General features: G+C 38.6%; 1 protein-coding gene across 1 annotated transcript; it reads right to left on the bottom strand.

The window, feature by feature from the left end:
* Window positions 1–467: 467 nt before the first annotated feature.
* On the bottom strand, window positions 468–23,367 carry LOC100410418 (MIA SH3 domain ER export factor 3). The gene is given in 26 exon segments (XM_078356490.1): window positions 468–755; window positions 757–1,009; window positions 2,126–2,285; window positions 3,743–3,814; window positions 3,935–4,014; window positions 4,140–4,208; window positions 5,904–6,035; window positions 6,197–6,297; window positions 6,399–6,466; window positions 6,538–6,573; window positions 6,679–6,739; window positions 7,282–7,385; window positions 12,546–12,682; window positions 12,859–12,949; window positions 13,041–13,096; window positions 14,040–14,151; window positions 14,255–14,377; window positions 15,041–15,145; window positions 15,327–15,398; window positions 16,438–16,490; window positions 16,493–16,547; window positions 16,630–16,707; window positions 16,957–17,045; window positions 18,417–18,438; window positions 22,058–22,189; window positions 23,125–23,367. Coding segments are annotated over 26 exon segments (2,415 nt in total). The 5' UTR covers window positions 23,236–23,367; the 3' UTR covers window positions 468–712.
* Window positions 23,368–23,573: the final 206 nt, after the last annotated feature.

The raw sequence follows: 23,573 nt of genomic DNA, 5'->3' as shown, positions 1-23,573 counted from the left end.
TGGGAACCCACTCACTTCTTTGAAATAAAAAGACATCACTTGCAGACTTCACAGGTGTCTGAGGGGAGCGGCCGGAAGTGTGCTGCCAGCCACCATCTTCAGTTCTGGGAGACTGAGTTTACATGTTTTCCAAATGGCGCAAGCCTCCTAAGAGTCCAGTGAATCAACAGACATTTGTGAAATATTAATAAACAACTTTTTATGAGCTATTACTACAAAGAACTTCAGCAAGAGGGGAGAGAAAGTTTAGTGATCTTTTAGTAAACATTTTTAGCGTAACAGTCTTTGGGACCAGATAGTTTAAAAAAAAAAAACAAAAATGCTTATGTACACCATTGCCCCGTATTTAGCCGGTGTACGCTAAAAACAGGATGATGGAAATACATGTCCTTAAAGAATTTCCACAGGAAATGTTCATATTTTTCATGACATTCTAAATCATTTAGCAATTACAATGCCACATTAGCTAAAACACAAGTATTCTTTATTGCACATTTCAAAGTAGTAAGGACGCTATAGCTTAAAAGGTGATTTTTATTTAGGGAAGAAATGACATTTCTGAATTGTTTGGCTCAAAAATGCACACTGCCAAGGCAGCTTAGTTCTAACAGATCTTTTAAAATACACTTGGATTTTGAAGCCAATGAAGTCCTTTACTGTAATGAATAATGCACGGTCCATTTTTTCTCCAATAAAACATCAGAGGTCATAGTTATGGGCCCTGCTTTAGACCTGGTGAACAGTCCTGACTAGTGCTGAGAGGCAGGAGGAGGCTCATCTACAGAGCCTGGCGGTAGTAAGTCTCTTGCGGCAGGTGGTGGTGGGTAATCCTGGGGAACATGGGCTGGGGGTGGTAATCGGGTACCAGGAATAAAGTACTCTCTTGGGGCAAGAGGACCTAAAGGTCTAAATGGTGCCTGTCCTGGTATAAATGCCCGAGGGTGGAGTGGCACGTCCCGTCTTCTTGGGGCAAATTCCCTTAAGCCTAATGGTGGACGCATACCAGGGCCTGGAAAACAAAAATTATGTAGAGTAAATTCCTAGGAACGTACCTAAATTAAGACGATGCCAGGTACGTTAATATATTCTGTCATCCCTTGTTTCTGGAGGCAGAGTCTTGCCTGTCAGTCAGGCTGGACTGGAGTGAAGTGATCATGGCTCACTGCAGCCTCAATCTCCTGGGCTCAATCAATCCTCCCTCTCAGACTCCGAGTAGCTGGGACAACAGGTGCAAACCACCACACCCACCTAATTTTTGTATTTTTTGAAAAGACAGGGTTTCACCACGTTGCCCAGGCTAGTCTCAAACTCCTAGGCTCAAGGGATCCACGTGCCTCAGCCTCCCAAAGTGCTGGAATTACAGGCATGAGCCACTGTGCCTGGCCTGTCATCTTTATATTGAGATAGATTTGTACTTGAAAGTACTATATACCATAACAAGAAGACAGACTAAATGTGGCTTCATTGCAACCAACATTTTGATAAATTCCATTGTTTACTACTGTATATTAAGAATTTATGTAGTAGCTCAACATGTGCCTAATACATGCCATAATAATCCAGGTGCTGGACCTGCTGGAAAAGGTCTTCCAGCTTCATCAAATTAAATCAGCAGCATTCATTAGACAGCAGTTAAAATCTTCCTTCTCTTTCCTATCTCCCTTCTTTGTATTCCCCAAGGTGAGGGTTGAGGGTTTTATCTTTCCCTCTCTAATATTCTGTCACCCACTGCTCATGCTTCTGTTGTGGGTGATTAGAAGCTTTATGTTGTAGACTGTGTATATCTGTGACCTACAGGACATCTTAATTAGGGGATGTGTTTTATCTACCTTGCTATCCATTGCAGAACCTAGTACACAGCCAGAGATATTAAAAAAACATGTGCTGAATATTTCTGGCTTTCTATAAATAGCCCCTTTCCTTGTTCTATTAGAGACACTTATTGCCCATCTAATAAAGGCCATTATGCAGCCCCCTTTGTGTCTTAAGAAACTTGGGGAGAAGTTACGATGTACTCAGTCAGCTTCGTCGCTGCATTGCAAAGCCCAGCAATTGCAGTTGTTTTAGCAAGGGATAGAGAGAAGATGACCATGCTTTACAGTTACTACTGTTCAGATCATCTTACCAAAGGGTGGAGGAATTCGCCGAGGCCAAAAAGGTCCACAAGGTCCACAGAGCTGAGGTGGTGGTCCATATCGAATGGGTGGTGGTACAGGGCCTCCCATGGGGGTGCCCATAAGAGGGACTCCTGGGAAAGGAGGGGGCCCTTTTGGAGTCGTGTTAGCCTGCAGAGTAGAAGCAATTGAAGTTTTGAAATGCTCTGGTGTGACAGACAAAAGTACCAGCACCAGTAACAACTAAAACCCAATGAAGCACATGTCAGGCACTTGTCCAAAGAGCAGAATCAGTGCAACAACTACCACTCTCATTGGTTCCCACTGACAGCTTAGAAAGGTTAAAAGTATGTCACAGGAGTGAACACTTTTGCTATAATCGTATTATTGCTTATATCTGCAATGGAAGGGCAAGCAAAGGTTATAAAGGGAAGTCATTCCTGACTAATACTGTCTCTACGGCAGGTGCTCCCTCTGCACATCCCTCCCTCCCATCAGAATAATTTCCATATGTAGAATGCAGAGAATAAAAGGGAATGAAAAATCCATTCTCTACCATGTAACAGCATTATTCACAGTACCTTCAACAGGCCTTACGTATGTTAACTCAAATTCTCCTATCTCTAAATCTCTAATAGGACCATCTTGTTCTAAATATGCAGGAACACAGGCACAGAGAGTATTAGATAATTTGCTGACAGTCACAAGCATGTAAGAAGCTGGGCTGGAATTCAATGCCAGGTTTGACTCCAAGCCATGTTCTTTCCACCTCTACTTCTCCTCTCTAACAAAGTAGTCTCTACTCTCTTTGAAGTCTTCTACTTCAAAGGGGTCTTCTTGGCTCTTATCCAAGCTGCCCTTGGACAAAAAGATTTCTCAAGAGATGTGTATTCCTCGAGTCATGTGCTGGAACTCCGAAGCATTTTCCAAGAGAAACAATGTTATATACACAAATGACACCGGCACACTCTAAATACATTCATTCACTAGTAATACTGTCCACTACGACACACTGACTGACTAGTCATTCCCTATGGGAAAGTGGTTTGGAAACTCTCAATCATTAAAATAAATGTACTTTGATTTCAATACAGAGAAGCATGGTGAGGGCTGACCAGAGGACTTACCAGCCTTAACAGCTACACAAGTTACAAGAGAATACGCTTATGTGAACGCTGTTTAAGGCCACTGCTGAGAACTGGCCCAATGGGTAATTATAGACCTCCACTACTCAGTACTTCACTTCCAACAAACATTCTTCTGTTATCAATCTGTAATTTCAGATCGTTCAAAATAGGTTTTGCCTAGTATACAATTGGAGATATTCTTAAACAGCACATTTCCAAAGGAAGACATAACAATGAATTACACAACTTACAATGAATTTACTTTGCATAAGAGCATTAAACCCTGAAATGCAGAAGAGTGGGGACTTTGCACTTTTGTTTAAGTTAATTACAGTTACAGCAAATGCTCTACACAGGTTAAATGTCTAATCAAACAGGAGAGGGAGAAAAGGCCAACAAATCAGTCAGACTTCAGCAACACTCCCAAGTCGAGGACAAAAGTACGATCAATATCGCCAGGCAATTTATAGCCCACTTCAGTCCACACTTCTAAGTACTTACTGCTACTGGATGCTCAGCTGAAGATGTAATGCTGGGAACGGAGGGGACTTCAGGCTTTTGGAGAACAGTTTGCTTTTTTAGAAAAATAAATGAGATAGTACAAATAGAACACACAAATAGGAGATGAAGCAAAGAGAGTTGTAGGAAAAGCTACATGTTCCTGAAATAACTATTCAAAATGGGTCCATTTACCTTGCCTTCGTCCATCATCCGGGTATGGGAAGGGGCTCTTGAGCTGTTGTTCATCATGGCAGCTGTACCAGGTCCTGGATCTGTCAGAGACCAGAGAATTGACATAGGCTTATTCTGACTTGTGTACTCTAAGAGGACGATAAAAAAAATCCTCTCCCCACTTCCTGCATGGTTTTAGACTCTTTAAACACTCTTGCTCCCTTACCAGAAGGAAACGGTTTCCCAGATGCCTCAGCTGACCATCGAGGATGAGTCAGAGGCCCGTCCACAGAACCTTGTGAAAGAAATAACAGAGCCCTTGTATGTATTTTTCAGAAGAAATAACAAATTGTAGACAGGTTAGGGTTCAAGTCTATCTGGAAAGCAACATTAAAAACGGGTCTCCCGATACTCATGAAGGCAAATCATTTATAATTTATGCACGGACTTAAAGAATTAAAATAAGCAATGCCTTGCACTGAAAGAACAATAAACCTGCACATTCATGGCTCTGGTCTATACTTCAAGCTATGGACTTCTATATACAGTATTCTACATTGTGATTGTTGTTCAGTGTATATGTAATCTGACTTCCATATCTTACTAGTGTAGACATATTTAGGATTCACAATAGACTCAACAGCATTTCACACTATAGTAATGAGAAGTGGAAACATGTATGCCTCATAAACTATGAAGTTACTAAGGCAAATACAGTTGATTCTTGAACAATGCAGGGGTTAGGTGTGCTGATCCCCTGTGCAGTCAAAAACCCATGTGTAACTTTTGACTCCCCAAAGCCTAGCTACTAATAAATAGCCTACTACTGACCAGAAGCCTTACCAATAACATAAACAGTTGATTAACACATATTCTGTATATATATATTGTATACTGTATTCTTACCTTAGTAGAGTAAGCTAAAGAAAATGTTACTGAAATCCTAGGAGGAAATGTATGCAAAATACTGTACTGTATTTGTCTATACTGTAAGTGTACAGGATCTGTTTACAAGAGGACTCGTGACAGAAATGACAGATAACTGCTGCTGCACACTCCAGTGTTTGGTCTATATCAAAGCAATTCAGCTTTTCTAGTAATGTCATGACTTTGCTTCTTGAGAATAATTCCGGCATCACTAGCGGCATTTCATATGGGCCACGTGGTGTTATTCCAGGTTTATGTTATTGCACTAAACATAAAAAATACACAACAACTGTGAAAGATTATGTTTACATGGAGATTAACAGACACGGTGTTTAAAGCGGATACTCGTCACACTTGAGCTCACCGCCATAGCAACAGGAGGTGGCGATGAAATTATTACAGTACAGTGTATACTACAGCTAACTTGATGCATTTATGATTTAATACTGTGTCTTTACATGTGTTTACTTTCTCCCAATTGTGAATGGTATCATGTATATCTGTGTTTGCGCAAGTGTTGATAAACTTTTTAAAATAGATTTTTGTATATTATACAATAGTATATGATAAAATAGACTAGTATCTACATATATTTTATGCATTCATGACATACCTAAATTTTTTCTAATATTTCTAGGCTGTGTGGTTCATCTGCAAGTTCTTTCAAATTATTGCAAAGTTCCAAAAAATTTCCCAAGGTATTTTTTGAAAAACCTCTGCATATAAGCAGACCTGCACAAATCAAACCTGTGTTGTTCAAGGGTCAGCTGTATTTGGGAGAGGAATCCCACAGAACTTTAATTTAAAGACAAAGTAAAATGTTTTTACACTTCATAGTAAAAAATTTAAAAAGAAAGAGTAAAAGGACCTTAACGGAAATAATAAATGCTTTTTGTTTTAAAACAAACCTTGCAGTTGAATACTTATCCACCAAAACAAATTAAGAAATTTCATTTTTTATACTGGATAGACCCAAATTCTAAGGTGTTGTTTGCATTAGAATCCTCAAATAAAAGGGAAAAAGCCACCTGAAACAGTATTGCAAGGAAAAGTGAATGCTCACCAAATCTAGGCATAGCTCTTTGACTGACAGTATCAGAGAGCAGTCTTGCAGGTGGATCCACTGTCAGTGGAGGGGAGCATTCTCCACCGCTCACAGGGGATGGGCCAAAAGAGCCATTCTGGCTCAGAGGACCTAAAGATGACAGTGTCTTGTTACCATTTTAAGACAGCCTTTTTTTCTTAAGTTCTTGAGATTATTCCTAGGGTATCATAACCATTAAACACAAACAAAAGTCATTTACATACATTTTACACCACAAACAGATTGTTGCCCTTCACAAGGTGCTCCCTTACCTCTCCGGGGAGGGGTTTGTGTATTTGGTCTTCCCGGCATTGGTTTTACAATCACAGGTTCTTCCTGCAGCGTTGCCATCTTTTGTGTTAATTCCAATAATCTTGAATATAGAGAAAGAGTATTTAAGAAAGACTTAAATATGAAACAGAAACCAATTCCTTCAGAGATAACACTGAAAACACAGGCATCCAAATCACATACTTGTGTCTCAAGTTGGTAGCTTCCCTTTTCTCTTCGGCTATAGCTCTTTCTGCAGCACGAGCTTTGAGCTACGGAAGAAATATATTCAAATTAAGTTCTAGGAGACTATGCACCAAATACAGGAAAGAAAAAATCTTACCCAGTTTTCATGAGCTTTCTTCTCATGGGTGGCGATCTAAAAAAGATAATACATCACAAAATATGCTTACAGATTCATTCTAATCACCTGCATTAATTATCAAAGAATTCTGGGCACTAAATAGGAGACTAGAATCATTACCTGGTTTTTAAATAACCGCTCTGTTTTCTGTAATTCATCCTCCAATTCTTCAATTCTCCGCCTAAAAATTACACTTGGCTTTATGAGTTAAGGCACAACCGAATAAAACCCAAACAATGTGACGATGTTAACACTTACCCTAACAACTGCACCCTAATAGAGCTACTTCAACTGTTCCTAAATATGTTTCTCAAATAATCCTGTTATCGTCCACTATAAACCTTTTTTTCCTTTTTTCATCCTTTAATTATATCGTAAAAAAAATTTCCCAAAGGTAGAATTACTGGGTCTATCAAATGGCAAAATCACTTTAATGGCTTTTGATACATCATACAACACATTTAATGGCTTTTGATACATCACACAACAAACTGCCCCCCTCCCCGCCCTCTACCCCCAGAGCTGTTTGCGTGAACCAAGTTCCCTTACAGTTTTGCCAGCACTGGGTATTTGTTAATATTTTTCCATTTGTTAACTTAAAATTTAGTTTTTCTTTTGTGTGAATTTATGTATTCATGTCCTCTGACCATTTATTTACACTTTTGGGCTAAAAAAAAAACTAGTTTCATTAGCCAGTGACACCGTCTTAGAGGGTGAACTTACTTGTAAGTTTTTACTTCCTCTGCAGCCGAAACTGCCTTTTCATCAGCGGCTGATAGCCTCTGCTCTCGTTCTTGCCGCTCATACTCTTCTTGACTTAATTTCCTACGATAAAACCGGTTGTCAGTGAAAGTATTTCTCTTTTCCTCCTGGCATTCTGTCTGAATGCTCTACTAAAATGTCACTTCCTATCCTATTCTTAAAAATGCACAGACTATACAAATTCATAGGAAGGAATTCAAAGTGTCCTTTAGGATGAAAATCCAACTGCAGCCTGTTGATACATCACCTGCATTTTCTAATGTCTCGTAATTCCTTCCTCACTAGTAAGTAAATGTAATAAACAAACACTGTGTTTCCCATGGGAAAGACTGTTGTGTTGAAATGATGAATGCTCACTTTTCTTCAATGTAGAAAGCCAGGACACAGTTAAGCTTATTAGGATAAAACAGGGGATAATTACTTCTCTTATTTTAAACCATGGAAAAACCACTAATTAACTTTCTTATGCGCTGTTTCTCAATCCAAGACTGGTACCATGATAAAGACAGCCAACGAAAGGGCTTTTTAGAACATGCCTTCTAACCGTACAGTTAACCACAGAACATTTTCACACTTCAGATACGGAGCTCCCCTACCTATTTCAAAGGAATCATGATTAAGCAGAGAGACAAATCTGAGTATTGCCAATGTCTATTGAACAGAAAAAGAATCCAACTGTCCCGTAATCAGGGTGCTATGTACTGAAAACTGGTTTTAACCTGATAATTGTCAAGCTCAAGGCGTCAACATACTGTAACACAGACCGTAAAGGCAGCAACATTTAATGGTTTAAAAGTGCTACTTGCAGTTACCCTTGTACTTCTTTACTCATAGTTCTGATACAAAAGATACTTGAAACTTTTCTATAAATTGGAAACAGAAATGGAGCTATAGTAAAAAAGGTTATTAACACCAAAGAGAAAAGCTGATGTATTCCTTTATAACTGCGCATTTCATATTTCAGCAATATTTGTGAGTGGTTGTAATATACTAGTTACCTTATAAGAGGCTAAGATAAAGGTTTGGGTATGGTAAGTACCACCTCTGCACTAAAAGAGCTCACAATTGAATGTATAAAAGGTGGGTATAAGAATAGAACAGTCCCTCCCTGACTCTGGCTTAGGAGGGGATGTGGAAAAAACAAGTCTTAGAGAAAGATTCAAGAGAATTCTGCTTCCAATAACGGATGAGTTAGTCTGCAAACACTGAAGATAAGAACATATGGACAAAAATAGAATGAATGTGCTTGAAGGCATCAGAAAGCTAATAAGGCAGTGAAGAAAATCCAGTAGGAAAAACCACAGAATTACAAGGAAGTCTGGCATTTTAAGCCATTGTCCCCCAGGTTTATCCACACATTAAAGATAAGCCAGACATATATGAAGGTTGAGAAGAACTTTCAACAGATCCCTGGGTTCAGAGAAACAAGAGGTGGAGTTCAGGGCTCACAATGAGAAGGTCCCCGAGAAAAAGCCCTAGGCTTTGGGTTGAGACCAGAAAAGAGCTGCACACTTGGAGTACTGAACAGGAAATATAATGTCCTTTAAACAGACGAAGTCGTTTTTCAATGAACTTAATTGCTAACTGGAATAAAGTGACCACCACCTGCTAGAGGTAATCTCAAATCTTTTCTGTAGGATGGTAACATCATCCGAGACCTCAAATTTCCCCTACAATTTTCATAAACAATGTTTACCACCCCATCAAAACCAACCAGGCATTCCATAAGACAAGACAACGTGACTGCAATCTAAAAGACAAGAGAAACAGACTCATAAGGGATCCACATAATAGGATTACCACAGATTTTAAAGCAATTGTGCCTTATATATGGAAGGAAGTAAAAGTCAAGATTATGAATTTCAGCAGAGGATCAGAAACTATAAAAGTGAAAAATAGTAAGTGAAACCAAAAAGAACTCAATTAATGATTTCAGCAGATTAGATAACTGAGGTGACATTTTAGCACACGGGAAGCCAGTCAGAAAACATCCAGAATGAAGCAAATTCAGGATATAGGAGCACTGGGCAAGGGGTAGGGATGAGGGATCCTAGTATGTTTAATGGGATTCTCAGGACAAGAGAGAATGAAATGGAATATGTGAAAAAAGAGGCCCCAATTTCAAGAGAGGTTTATAACCTCAAGCAGCATAAATGCAAAAGAAAAAGCAGGGGGGTGGGGGTGGGGGGTGATGACAAAACCCTACATGAGGCGCCTCCCAACAAAATTGCTGAAAAACCAAAAAGAAAAATGACTAAAGGCCGCTAGGGAAGGCATGATGTATTTGAAAAAGAGAAAATAAGAATGATAATAGATTCCTCAAAGAAACTTTAAAACCAGAAGATAACTGGTTATCTTTAAAGTGCTGGTATTAAACAACTATCAAAATTCCATAACCAGTAGATAGATCAAAATTCCATAACCAGTAGAAAGATCCTTTTAAGGCTGGGCACAGTGGCTCACACCTGTAATCCCAGCACTTTGGGAGCCCACGGCAGGTGGATCACCTGAGGTCAGGAGTTCGCGACCAGTCTGACCAACATGGAGAAACCCCATCTCCACTAAAAACAAAACAAAACAAAACAAAAATGAAATTAGCTGGGCACGGTGGTGCATGCCTGTAATCCCAGCTACTCAGGAGGCTGAGGCAGGAGAATCACTTGAACCTGGGAGGCTGAGGTTGTGATGAGCACGGATAGAACTGTTGCACTCCAGCCTGGGCAACAAGAGCGAAATTCTGTCTCAAAAAAAAAAAAAAAAAAAGATCCTTTTAAAATAGAGTCAAAATAAAGACATTTTCATACAAAAATGAATGCACTGAACCTGAATTAAAGTATATTCTTCAAATAGAATGACAGTGATCGCAAATGGAAGACTGAAGATGCAGGAGAATGAAGCGTGATACTAACTATAAATATGTATGTAAATTGAGGATCAGCAGGATAGCACTGTAAAACACAAAACATTCTGTGGAGTCTGAGCTACAGAGAGCATTTCAATACATTACCACAGTAACATTTAAGTCAGGAGGAAGTTAAAGCCCAGAAAGAGGTAACTCCTCGGCCTGGTGCCTGGTGTGGTGGTTCACGCCTGTAGTCCCAGCACTTTGGGAAGCTGAGGTGGGCGAATCATGAGGTCAAGAGATTGAGACCATCCTGGTCAACATGGTGAAACCCCATCTCTGAAACAAAATACATCTCTATTAAAAATACAAAAATTAGGCAGGCATAGTGGCGGGCGCCTGTAGTCCCAGCTACTTGAGGCAGGAGAATCACTTGAACGCAGGAGGCAGAAGTTGCAGTAAGCCGAGATCATGCCACTGCACTCCAGCCTGCTGAGAGAGAGAGACCCTGTCTCACACACACACAAAAAAAGAAAGGTAACTTCTCTATGAAGAAAGAGGTAACTCCCTTATGTCAGACTTTGTAATAAGTCCAGGATACGTACTGTGGCCTTTAAGGTAAAGACAACAAGACAACTAGAACAACCTGTAACCACGAAACTTAAATAGAGAAGAGCAGAAGAATTTAAAAAACTCTAATAATTAAAAAAAAAAAAAAAAAAAAAAAAAAGGAACACAGAACAGGCCATCAAATAAATAGAAGATACCAATATGTAGATTTAAACTCAAATATAATTTAGGAATTACATTTAAGAAGCAAATGAGGCTCAGTCTGTGTAGCTACCTATTTATTTATGCTACTCATTCCAAGAAAGATTTTTAGGAGCATGAACATGTGAGTAGGTAGGTGACTGCCAGGCAGAAACAATGAAGGACATTTTTACTGCAGAAAAAACAGCATACAGAAAGACAAAGACGTTTAGAGTGGCATGGAGGAACTGTTGAGTGTCTACAGTTCAAGAAGCATCAGAAGAAACCGCAGGAAGTGTACCTGGAGAGGCAGCTCAGGGATAGCTGAGGGGAAAGTGGCCTCTGTACCTGTTAAGAACTATGGAGTTGACCCTCAAGGGAATGGAGCATACTTGATAGATTTTAAGCACATAATGACACAGACAGACAGACTTGTATTTTAGAAAGTTCACTCTAGCAGCTATAGAGACAATCAGAATTTGGAAGCAGATGTATAAGAGAGACTGAAGATAGAGAGGTGATTAGCTAGGGGACTGGCATAAAAGATGACAAGGGCCTGAACACATGCAGTGACTTTAGGGGCGGACAGCAGAGTACAAACCACGCATGGAGAATGAATGAATGTTGTGGCACATAAATGGGTTAACTGGATCATGAAGAAAAGCAGTTGCCATTTAAATAATTCACATTACTATTGGAGGCAGAGAAGTGCTCTTTTCAAAAACGTAATGAAATGAGGAATGTCTCTCTGAAGCAGGACAGGCATTTAGAGCTGGCCTGAGCAAAATCTGGAAAATCTAAACTGGCTGCTTGGTGAGCAAAGAATTAGAGAAAAAGTTAATGGTATAGTTTTAATGTTTAATGGTATACGGCAGTAGCAGACTAAGCATTTTAAAAGGTGAAATTTGCTTAGCAAGAGAGGTCTTCTCACACACTGCCATCTATACCATAGAGTAAAATATAAGAGCAAACACAAATAGTAACTGCCACAGACAACCTATTTTTAGAGAATTCAGATGTTTTTGTGGAGAAAAAACTTGAATTATAAAAATATAGTTTTCAAAAGACACCTAGCTCAAAATTTGAGATGTGCATTTCAGAAGATTAGTATCTAAATATATACACCAAATAGTTCTATATTCAAAACTCATCTTTGCCACAATTACATTTAGTCTGAATATTTGACTCTGTGAAGTCCAAAACTTAATGTACCTTTAATAAGTAAAATGTCCTTTTTTGAAGTTTTTATTCTACTAAAACATGTCATACAAATCACTCAGACTTTTTAAAGGAAATTATGTAATTGGCCACAAAGAAAGGAAAGTGAAATAAGTGGTGGAGCCACAGAAAAGGCGTGGACAGATCTTCAAAAGAGAAGCACTTCCACAGCAGGAACTGTCAGTCCCAGTCAAATGCTCCCTCTTACATGAGCTACAGGCAACAGTTTCTGACAACTGATTAGGAAGGAAAGAAAAAGGCAGGTTATGAGAAACAAAGCAGATAGGAAGAAAGACAAATTTGTACTAATTAGAGATGGAAAGAAGGATAAATAATCCTAAAAAAGATAACACTGTCTATATTAGTACACCTTTATTTAGTCACATGACAGTGAACAGTAAATGAAAACCTTACTTTGCAAAGCCATCTCCTTCTGCTGATACAGTTCACTCAGAATCTCCACTTTCTGCCTCAGGGTTCTGTTCTCATCTTCCAGTCCAACTTTGGCAGATTGTAGTGAGTTGCGGTCATCTTCCAATTTCTTTATCTGGTCTGCAAAGGGTAAAACATTTGAGCTCTATGTGTGTGCACAAGAACTTGAGAACTTGGTTGGGGGTTTGGTGCGGAGAGGAATGAGAAGTATGAAAGCAGGAAACCACTCTTTATCTGTCTAATGCAATTTCGCATCTTTCCAATATATAGCAATTTCTTCTCAAGAAGCAACCTACCTTCCAGGTTACATTTAGTGGACCTGGAGGCTCTTAGCTTAGATCGTAAAAGGTTTAGATCCTCTTCAACTACCGATATTGCAGTCTGTGTCTAAAAATTACAGAAGACAGAAGTATTCATATAAGTGAGACACAGTAAAAGCATTCACAGGCACTTATGGGACTCTAAAAAAGGATTATACCCGAGAGACATCCATCATCTGCTTAATTTGATTTTTCATCTTCTCTTTCCGGTCACCTAAAAAACAAAAGACTTTCATTGCTTTTTCTTCCCTTGAGCTTTAAATCTGTATTTTCTTGATTTATGCAAAACTAAATAATTATCATGTTCAAACATTTAAAGAACAATCAAAAATAGAACAGGATTAGACTGACTGCAAACCTAGATTCAAAAAGTGAATTCCCATTTGCACAATAAACATGTTATACATGCCATTCTTGAGCAAGAAGAAACATGTGACATAAAGCTCTTTCTTCAATCTCAGATCTGTCTCCACCTGGGTTTAGTAAGTGTCTCATTCAGAAAGATTCCCTCCTATTCTCCTCCAGAGTTGGCTATCAGGTGTGGTTTAAAACACTCACTACGTAAGCAATATCCAACCGGAGAGACGACATCTAGAAACACTTTCCTCATCAGTAAACACTGCTACCCTATCTTCTACTCTCCTTCTACCCCATCTTCCACTGCTTCTACTCTCGTGGCCGTAGTTTCTGGATCCAACCATCTCAGTAATCTTAAAATCAGTTGTGGTTTTCTCTCACGGCCTTAGTTTATGCCTCCAACCACCTTAGTACTCTTAAAACCAGTTGTGGGCCTAAAAATCAAACAGCTCCTGAGATAACGAGTTTTAAAATGTTATCTCCATGAAATTGAGAAATACAGTTTCTACTACTGTGTATGTTCAATACTTAGAGGTGTAAGACATGACCAGTGCAGCTCCCGTGCACCTTCTAGTCTCAATGGGATGTAAAAACACAGTCAGTGTTCCTTGCATGCTTATTGCTACACCATACCCTAGCAATCCACCTCTGCCCAATGCAAATAGACATATACACAAATCCAGTGATATGTGTTAACAACTCTAAAGCTTAAGAGGAAATGCAGCCAGCTGAAAAGTAGCATTAGTGTACTTAAAGACAGGAAGGGAAAAGGGGTCCATCCTCCTGGAGACCCATCTTACCTGCCGCTTCTCCACTTGCTAATTCATCTGAATCATTTCCTCCTTTAGTTTGACCCTCAGATTCAGATTCACATTCTAATCGATTCAACTGTGTAATGCAATTAGTCAAAGCCTAGAAAAGAAGTAAAAGGGCACTAAGAGTCTTTCCAGTTTAGTTCAACAGATTTCATGATAATTCACAAGAATTAAGCTTGTATTCATGAGAAGGTACTTACATTAATATAACCATCCTTGTGAGTAAGAGCTACTTCCAAATCTTTCTGAGACTTCTCTAATGATTTGATTTGTTCACTGAGCTCGGCATGTAATTTACTCCAGTCTTCGATTTCCTGCTGCAACTGAAAAGTTAAAACACACGATTCCCACAGGTTAGGGCTTCTGCACCGGGGACAAGACCAAGTGAATGAGACAGGGAGGTAAGGAGCCATGCCTCTCCTTAGCCTGTCACTGTGGGCTAAGACCTTGGTTAAGTGGGAGGAGAGAGTGACCCCAATCCTCAGAGCCGTAGTGAGAACATCAGAGCTGACAATGAAATTGATCTCGTTTATTGCATCCTTCAGAAAATTATAGCCAATTCAAATAATTTACTTCCAGAAGGAACTGAAGGGCTCATCCTACTATCTCTCAAGTCTAGACGATCATGTAACCTTCCCTTTGCTAGTGAAGCAGTAACTACTAAAAGGAGGGTGATAAAATATCTAATTCTTAGGTCTAAAAAGTCAATCTATTACCCACTTAAGGCTACTCAAGTTAATAGTAATTGGTGTTTGACAAAACAAGACTAAACACTCTGATAAGCAAAATAAATTGTACAGAAAACCCGGGACAGACAGAAAATGTATACCTATACTCAATTTTGGAAGCATAGTTTAAACCTGGCGTATTTAAGAACAGAATCCTGCATGTACATTACCTTGAAAATAGATCTGAAAAATGGCATTCATGTGATATGATACTGGGTTCTCTATCTGACAAGACCCAGGGCATGTACTTTCCTTTACCTGCTCTTTTTTCCTCTTAAGCCTAGCATTTTCTTCTTGAACCCGACGGCATTCAGACTTCACCTTCTCTTCACTAAGCTTAGCTTCAGTAAGTGCAATTTGAACCTAATGCAAAACACTCCAAACTATTAGTGAATTAATTCCAAAGAAAACAAAAAAAAGTTACTTTCCCAACCCAACATCAAAGTTTTCATTTTTTGCACATTTCAGCACATGTCAAATTTTTGCTCCTCAATAAAACTATGATATGGTTTTAATATCCTGCAGGAATTATAGTCAGCTTTACCTCCGAAAATTCTGAAGCATTCATGGAAATAACATCTTTTAACGTCTCAATAGATTTCTTCTTTTCTGATATCTGCCATGTAAAAACAGAACACAAAATGCATATTAGGATTTCAGTAGAAACACTGGGATATACACTAAAAAGAGGAAACATCAACAAAGTATATCCTAGAGCCATCCTGTATTTCAGGTAAAAGCAGGTTTTTCAGTTTTGCCCTAGGGAAAAATCAAGAACTTAAAGAGGTAAGGGAAAATAATCAAAGGCATAAATATTTCATGGCATACACAACCTTCCTTGTTAGAATAAAATGTGGTAGACGGCGAGACTAAAAGATGAAAGAAAAGAAATTGAGGAAACTTTCAAGTTAACCAGTTCAAATCAATGTGGTTTTTTTTCCCTTGGGGCAAGAGAGAGAAAAAGAAATCCCCAAGGTACTTTAAAAATTCTTTTGCCTAAATTAAAAATGGTAGAACTGGAGTGAGAATAGACAGACCATGCATATACAAGAATTCCAAATCATTTATGAAGATCCTGGCTCCTCAAGGGTATGGGGCATAATCCTTCACTTTTTAACTGTGGGCTGTGTTGCTAACCTCCTTCCAAAGAGTACAATAATGCAAAAGGTTAAAAAAGAAGTAATTTTACAGTGAAGAAACCTGGCAATAGTAAGCTCAGTGAGGTCATCAAGATTAATAGGATGTGGGATTTGTGGGAACCCTCTTTACTATCTTTGCAATTTTTATGTCATTCTGAAACTATTCTATTAATAAAGTAAAATGCTTATAGCGAAAAAAAAAAACTTTGCAAAACAAACAAACAAACAAAACCCAAGGACTGTTCAACTGGGTTGTGGTTTCTTAGTTTCCCCACATGTTTTGGAGGCAGAGCCAAGCAATACAATTACCTAGGGTTGAGAACCAAAATCCTTCCTAGGCCCGTAAGAATAACTTCTTGTGTAAGTACCTAAAATCCCACAAAAACGGACAGAAGTAGGTTCAACATCCCTGACTCGCACTCTTACTTCACAGAACACCATGGAAAATAAAAAGTTCAACTCCATCTACAGAGTTCAAAAACCAGTTATTAGTAACACTTAGCAGAAAACTCTTACCAAATCCTGATTCTTGACACTCTGTTCTCTCATAGATTCCAACATAACACGAAGTTTTTAGCTTTGCCACCCAGAATTTCCTTTTCTTTTTCAAGTTTCTTGATTTCATCCTACAAAAAAGATTCTAAGATTAGTTATACTCATTAATTTTTACTTTTGTTTTAAAATGTAATCCCCAAAAGAAGTTTTTACCTTAAATTTAATTGCTTTACCAGGGAGAATCATTGTTTGCTTCCTGGTTTCTTGAATATGTTTCTTTAATTCCTTGATCTACAAATAATAAAGCATTCAGAATCCACAAAAACACGGTATTGTGCTATTGGAACCTACTTTGAAGTGACTGACCTCTTATAGAAGAAAACAGCACTTTACACATATGATTGCTTAAGATCTGGATGGTTTAGAGGAATTAATGGAATAATAAATATTATTTTAAAATACCATAGTAACCGAACTATAAGACAGGTGAAAATCATTCAAGCTGGGACCATGGGAAAGAAAACAAAAGAATAATTATACCTTCTGTTCATAATTTGACAATTTCTGTACAAGTTCTGTATTTTCTTTCCGAATAATCTTCAACTTCTCAGAAATCTGCTGTTCGGTGACTGAAAAAAGAAAATATATAAGGGTATTATGATCACTAAATGAAACTGAATTACCCAATGTATCAGCAGAAAGACATGTTATCTGGCACTATGAGGAAAAAGAACTTCTTCGCATAACTATTATGGTTTTGAAATGTGATATGGTTTGGATTGTGTCCCCACCAAATCTCAAGTCAAATTATCGTCCCCAGTGTTGGAGCTGGGGCCTGGTGGGAGGTGAATGGATCATAGGGGTGACTTCTCTTGAGTGGTTTATCACCATCCCTGTGGTGCTGTTCTTGTGACAGTGACTGAGTTCTTATGGAGACTGGTTGTTTAAAAGTGTGCCGCACCTCCCCGCTCACTCTCTCTTGCTCCTGCTCCTGCCATGTAAGACGGCCTGCTCTTGCTTTGCCTCCTGCTATGGGTAAAAGCTCCCCGAGGCCTCCCCAGAGGCAGATGTCACAATGCTTCCTGTATAGCCTGCAGAATTATGAGCTAATTAAACCTCTTTCTCATAAATTACCCAGTCTCAGGTATTTGTTTTTTTGAGACAGGGTTTCGGTCTATTACCCAGGCTGGAGTTCAGTGGCACAATCTCAGCTCAATGCAAAGTCCCGAACTCAAGCAATTCTCCTGTCTCAGACTCCCAAGTACCTGAGACCACAGGTGTGTGCCACCACACCTGGCTAATTTTTGTATTTTTTTTTTTTATAGAGATGGGGTTTCTCCATGTTGCCCAGGCTGGTCTCAAACTCCTGAGCTCAAGCAATCCTCCTGCCTCGGCCTCCCAAAGTGTTGGGATTACAGGCATGAGCCATCCCACCTGGCCTTGGGTATTTCTTTACAGCAGTGTGAGAACAGATTAATACAAAAAGCAATCTGCTAATAGGAATAAGAATGTAAAAATACTGTTACAATTTATGAAAAATTTAATGAGAATCTTTATTTCAATGAGAGTCTAATTTAAATTTATTTCCAAGATGGGAAGCACAGTAAAATGTTATAGGTCAATATTCCTCCCTGCATGAAGCACTTTTTCTTCTCAAAAATGGCATCGCTTCAAATATGTCATTCGCAAAGAGAAACAGAAAATGCAAGCATGCTGACTTATATTTCTAGCCCTGAAATTATCTACTTAAATAAATATTTTATATTTTATATTAAATATTTAAATCGTTAGCACAGAAAAACTGGTCACATGTAATAAACTATACATCAACGTTTAAGGTAAATTCTATCATCCAAGCTAGCAACCTAGGAAGAGGAGAGTTTTCATAAGCTGTAAGTCAGTCAGACATCAGAAGTCACTAAAACTAGTTCCATATAAAACCCATATCAAACACCAATATAGAGGGAATAGTACAAATAACAACAAGCCTAAAGATTTACCTTGATATACTCTACTCTTCACCTAGAAAAGACAAATAAAAATGAAATTTTATGTCAAACATTTCATTAATAGGTGTATACAGTTCCTAACACAACAGTTGGAATTGTAACCAAATGAGAATATAATAAGTTTGCTGTAGCATAATAAATCCACAAGGTTAAAACATTTAAAAAGGTTACAAAAGCATTTCAAGTTTTACAGTAGTGACATGTTGCAGTCTGACAGATGAAGCACTAAGATAAATATCTTACTCCGCAGCTAAAGATATGTTTACATACCTAAATGAACACCAGTCTCATGAAATGAGCACTTCACTTGAATAACAGAAATGGCTAGTATTTTTATAATAAATATGTTAACATTTTATTTTCTCAAAGTCACTTATTTGACAACTCCAAAGAGCCAGAATGAAATCTAAAAACACTGACTACTCAAAAAGACTCTGAGGAAACAAAATTAAAGGTATAATCTTCGTACTAAGATACACCTCTTTTGCTTTCCAGAAAATATCTGAGAAATCCTGTTCAAAGTTGACTACTGGCTGGATTTAGAAACGATTCTATTAACACTAAGGCAGATCATTTGACTTTCTTAGACCACTAAAAACAGTGCTCATGAACCTGACAGGGAAGGGAAGACTGCTAGAGGAAAATGCACAAGCAACGACACAAATGACAACTATCATCTTCCTGGAAGGGCAGGACCCAAATCATCCGCCAAAAACAGCACTAAATGATGAGACAAATAAAAGCCAAGCAGTAACTAATTTTTTTTTTTTTTTTTTTTGAGACAGAGTTTCGCTCTCGTTACCCAGACTGGAGTGCAATGGCGAAATCTCGGCGCACCGCAACCTCCGCCTCCTGGGTTCAGGCAATTCTCCTGCCTCAGCCTCCTAGTAACTAATCTTTAAAAAAGAATATTACTAAATTTCTTTGCTACCCAGAACATATTTATCCCTTTCAAATGTCATAAATGGTGATGAGACACTAACACCAGTTCACAAATCACCCAGAATAATAATCTCACTGGGTGAGATTATTATACTGTTTACATAATACACTGTATAATATACTGTTATTATATATAGCAATTAATATACTGTATACATAATAATTACAGTATCTAAATCTCACTTAAAATACTATTACTATAGGAATATGCATTCAGAAATTTCCAACATGCAAACAAATTACTCTCTCTCTAACGGCCTTGCTAATGAGAGCAAACTTCCTGTGCTCCATTTCACCCAAACTAACAGGCAAGCAGAGACCAAGGTTCCAAAACTCAAATGCTGAGGCTGAGGAACAGCAGTTAGGACAGAGGGCCTATATAACTTTCTGAAAAACAAAAAAGGTGTTAGACTTTTTTTATTAATAAGTAGGAGAAACAACAGTGGGAAATGTAAAATGTTTTCACCTTTTCCCCTTCCATTTACCCTTCGATTCTCCCTTTTTATCTGAGGAAAAGTCCTGTGAGGTTCAAGAAAGCCTCACAGAAAAAAAGACCCTTCTTTATACGTGATTTTACAATCAACTGTGAAAGCAGAGAAAAATTATTAACGATGATATATGTGATATAATTAGGAAATCAGAAGAAGAATACTTAGTTTTAGAAAGATTTGCATTCAATTATTTTGGCCATTTTAACTGTTAAATTTCAATCGAAAGCTTTTCATATCTGCAAAGCTCATTGATACAAAATAATTTTCTCCTAATTATGTTAAATAACATATTCTCCCAAATATGTTAAGCTAAATGCAATACAGTATAATCATAAGTAGGTACAAGTATGAGTATATACACTTACACATACATATGTTTAAGTCTGAAAGATAAATTCTGCACAGAAGACTAAAAGATCAAAAAGACTTAATCGTGTCTTTGCACATGATATAATCTGTATTGCCAAATAAAAAATATTTTGAGGAAAATAGTACATAATCAAATCAGAAACACACATCTTTTAAAAACTGAAAACTTACCTCATCTAGATAAAAGAATTTTTATCATTTTGTTATATTTCCTTGCAGCATTTATTTTCTGTTGTGTATATTTACGACAGTTTACACCTTAAAGGCTTAGTTTCTACTTTTTTTCTACTTCATGTTAAATTGTGAGTATCTGTTGTGCTCCTGTTTTTGAATTATATAAAGCAGACTAATATCCCATTATATGAACATAAAATAATTTAACAATTTTCCTACTGTGAATCACAGCAGGTTGTGCAAAGTTTTCACTCTAATAAATACTGTTCCACTGAATGCTCTTATGTAAGATATTTATAACTTTTTTTTTTCATACAGATTCTCACTCCGTTGTCCAGGCTGGAGTGCAGTGGCACAACCTGCCTCCCCGGTTCAAGCGATTCTCCTGCCTCAGCCTCCAGAGTAGCTGGGATTACAAGCTTCTGCCACCACACCCAGCTAATTTTTGTATTTTTGGTAGAGATGGGGTTTCGTCTTGTTGCCCAGGCTGGCCTCAAACTCCTAGCCTCATGTGATCCACCTGCCTCGGCCTCCCAAAATGCTAGGATTACAGGTGTGAGCTACCAGGCCCAGCCATGCAAGATATTTAATGTATGACTGGTTATTTCTTTTCTTTTCTATCTATTTATTTATTTATTTGGAGATGGAGTCTCACTCTGTGGCCTAGGCTGGAGTGCAGTAGCACATCTGGCCTCACTGCAGCCTCCACCTCCCAGGTTCAAGTGATTCTCTGCCTCAGCCTCTCAAGTAGCTGGAATTACAGGCGTGCGTCATGACACCAGCTGATTTTTAAATTTTTAGTAGAGATGAAGTTTCATCATGTTGGCCAGGCTGGTCTCAAAATCATGGCCTCAGTGATCTGCCTGCCTTGGACTCCCAAAGTGCTGAGATTAGAGGTGCGAGCCATGGTGCCTGGCCGACTAGTTATTTCTTTTGGATAGATTACTAGACATGATAGTAATACAATATAAAAGGAGATAACCATTTTTAAGACTTCTGACGCATATCATGAAACTACTTTTCAGGATGGCTCTAAGAATTCCCAATTCTACTAACAGTGTACATATGACCTATCTAATTGTTTTCTTTTTCCTTTTTGAGTTGAGATAAAGACCCAACTAATTCTTATTATTTAAATTTTGATATAAGGGACATATAAATTGAAATTTTCCCATCCAGATTATACATGTTATCTTGTTACTTAAGTATTTATCAACACAAGGGCCGATTGCAGTGACTCACACCCGTAATCCCAGCACTTTGGGATCACAAGGTCAGGAGTTCAAGACCAGCTTGGCCAAAATGGTGAAACCCCATCTCTATTAAAAAAAAAAAAAAAAAAAAAATTAGCTGGGAATGGTGGTGGGCGCCAACAACCTCAGCTACTCAGGAGGCTGAGGCAGAGAAGTGCTTGAACCCGGGAGTCAGAGGTTGCAGTGAACCAAGAGCTGCCTGGGGGACAGAGCAAGGCTATGTCTCAAAAAAGAAAAAAGACAATTTACCAAGACAAAAATTACACCAAATTATTTTACAGGGTTAGCTTGAATTAATAGTGTTAATTTCTGTTCATGTTAATAACTAAAAAAGAAAGAAAAGGGCTATTATTATAAAACCATACTTGAATTTATGAGATATAATATACATTAATTTACTCACAACAAGGATAGTTCTCCAGAAGAAAACAGCAACTAAAGCAATTCCCAAGAAGGCAGTGATAAGAACAGGTTTCCATGGCAGTCCATAAAAATCAGGCCCAGGCTGAACATCATCAGGCAATGTAGAAACTAGCTGAAAACAGCATATTAGAAATAATGAGAAACCTTAAAGAAACTTAACATAAAGCAGTCACGAAGACTCATCCATCGAAACTCTAAAACAACTCTGTCAGATAACTATCCCCTCAAAAATCTTCCATAGCTCTCACTGCTTCAAGAAAAATAGGACACTGGGAGTCTCATACTTAGTGTTTGGCTTGTAGTGTTTCAAAGTATTATGAGTCTAAATGTCTTTAGGTTGAGCATGTATTTCTAGTTTGCAATAGGCCCTGATACAATATGTTATTAATCAATCTCTCTGGATCATACTTTTCTCTTGAATAAGTTGGTTTTTGTTGCTTAAGAAAACACATAAGACAAAAAACCTTAGATATACACGTGATCAACTTTTTATGGCTAAAAATAAAACCAATATTATGATAATGAATACCACAAAGAAGTGCTATTCCTCTAAGACTTACAATCTTAAATCAACTCTTACATAAACAAAGAACGCTGAGTAAATTATGATAGCTCCTGATAACCGATCTACATAAACCGCTTTGACTTTAGTGCCTTAATTCTAAATATTTCCTTGAAGACAGTACATTAAACACCTGTCTGCTCTATGCTGTTTTCACGGTCCTCTGCAAGTACACTATCATACCGGCCCCATCTCCCAACAGTGCCGGGGGTTATAGTGAAAAGACCTGTAGGCTGTGTTTTGATCATGACTATACACCAGAACTTAAAGTGCGGTCATTACGTTAAGTACTCAATTAAAACAAAAGTGACGAAACCTCACACACACTTCCACCTGACTCCCTAAACAGCATCAAACGTCTTGCCTTCCTCGGATCTGACACGCCGTTTCTCCTTTGCATAGACAATCGGTGCACCCACTCTGCTTAGAATTCGTCCACCCGCCTGCCAAAGGTGGGGTCCCTCCCTGGGAATGGGTACCCTCACCTCCAGCAGCTGGGCTATGAAGGCTGCGTAGAGCACCGACAGGGGTCCCAGAAGTTCCGGGTCCCCCGGGGTGGCGGGGAGAGAAGATACAGTGGCAGGTACTGAGTTCATTGTGTAGAACAGCTGAACACAAGCTGTTCTTCCCTGCGGAACCGCACTGGGCCCCTGTGTTTCAGAGCTTCCTCCTTCGGAAAGGATCCAGTTCAGGAGGCGGACACTGGGATTGAACTTCGCCTTTCAGCTGCCGGCACTTTCGCTTTAGGCCTCCTGTAAAAGACGTCATCAGCCACTGCCCCCTGGCGCACGTCACCGCACCAAAGGAGACGGCCCGTAGGGGCGGGGCTAGAGTGGACGGAACCAACTGTTGAGGGAGCGAAGGGGAAAAGAGCAAATAGAGAGGCGGAGGTGACTGGCGCTTCCGCCAGGAACCGGCGAATTTTTTTTTTCTT

This window comes from Callithrix jacchus, chromosome 19 (assembly GCF_049354715.1).
Source record: "Callithrix jacchus isolate 240 chromosome 19, calJac240_pri, whole genome shotgun sequence".
Lineage (NCBI taxonomy): Eukaryota > Metazoa > Chordata > Mammalia > Primates > Cebidae > Callithrix > Callithrix jacchus.
This window is presented reverse-complemented; position numbering and strand designations above follow the sequence as displayed.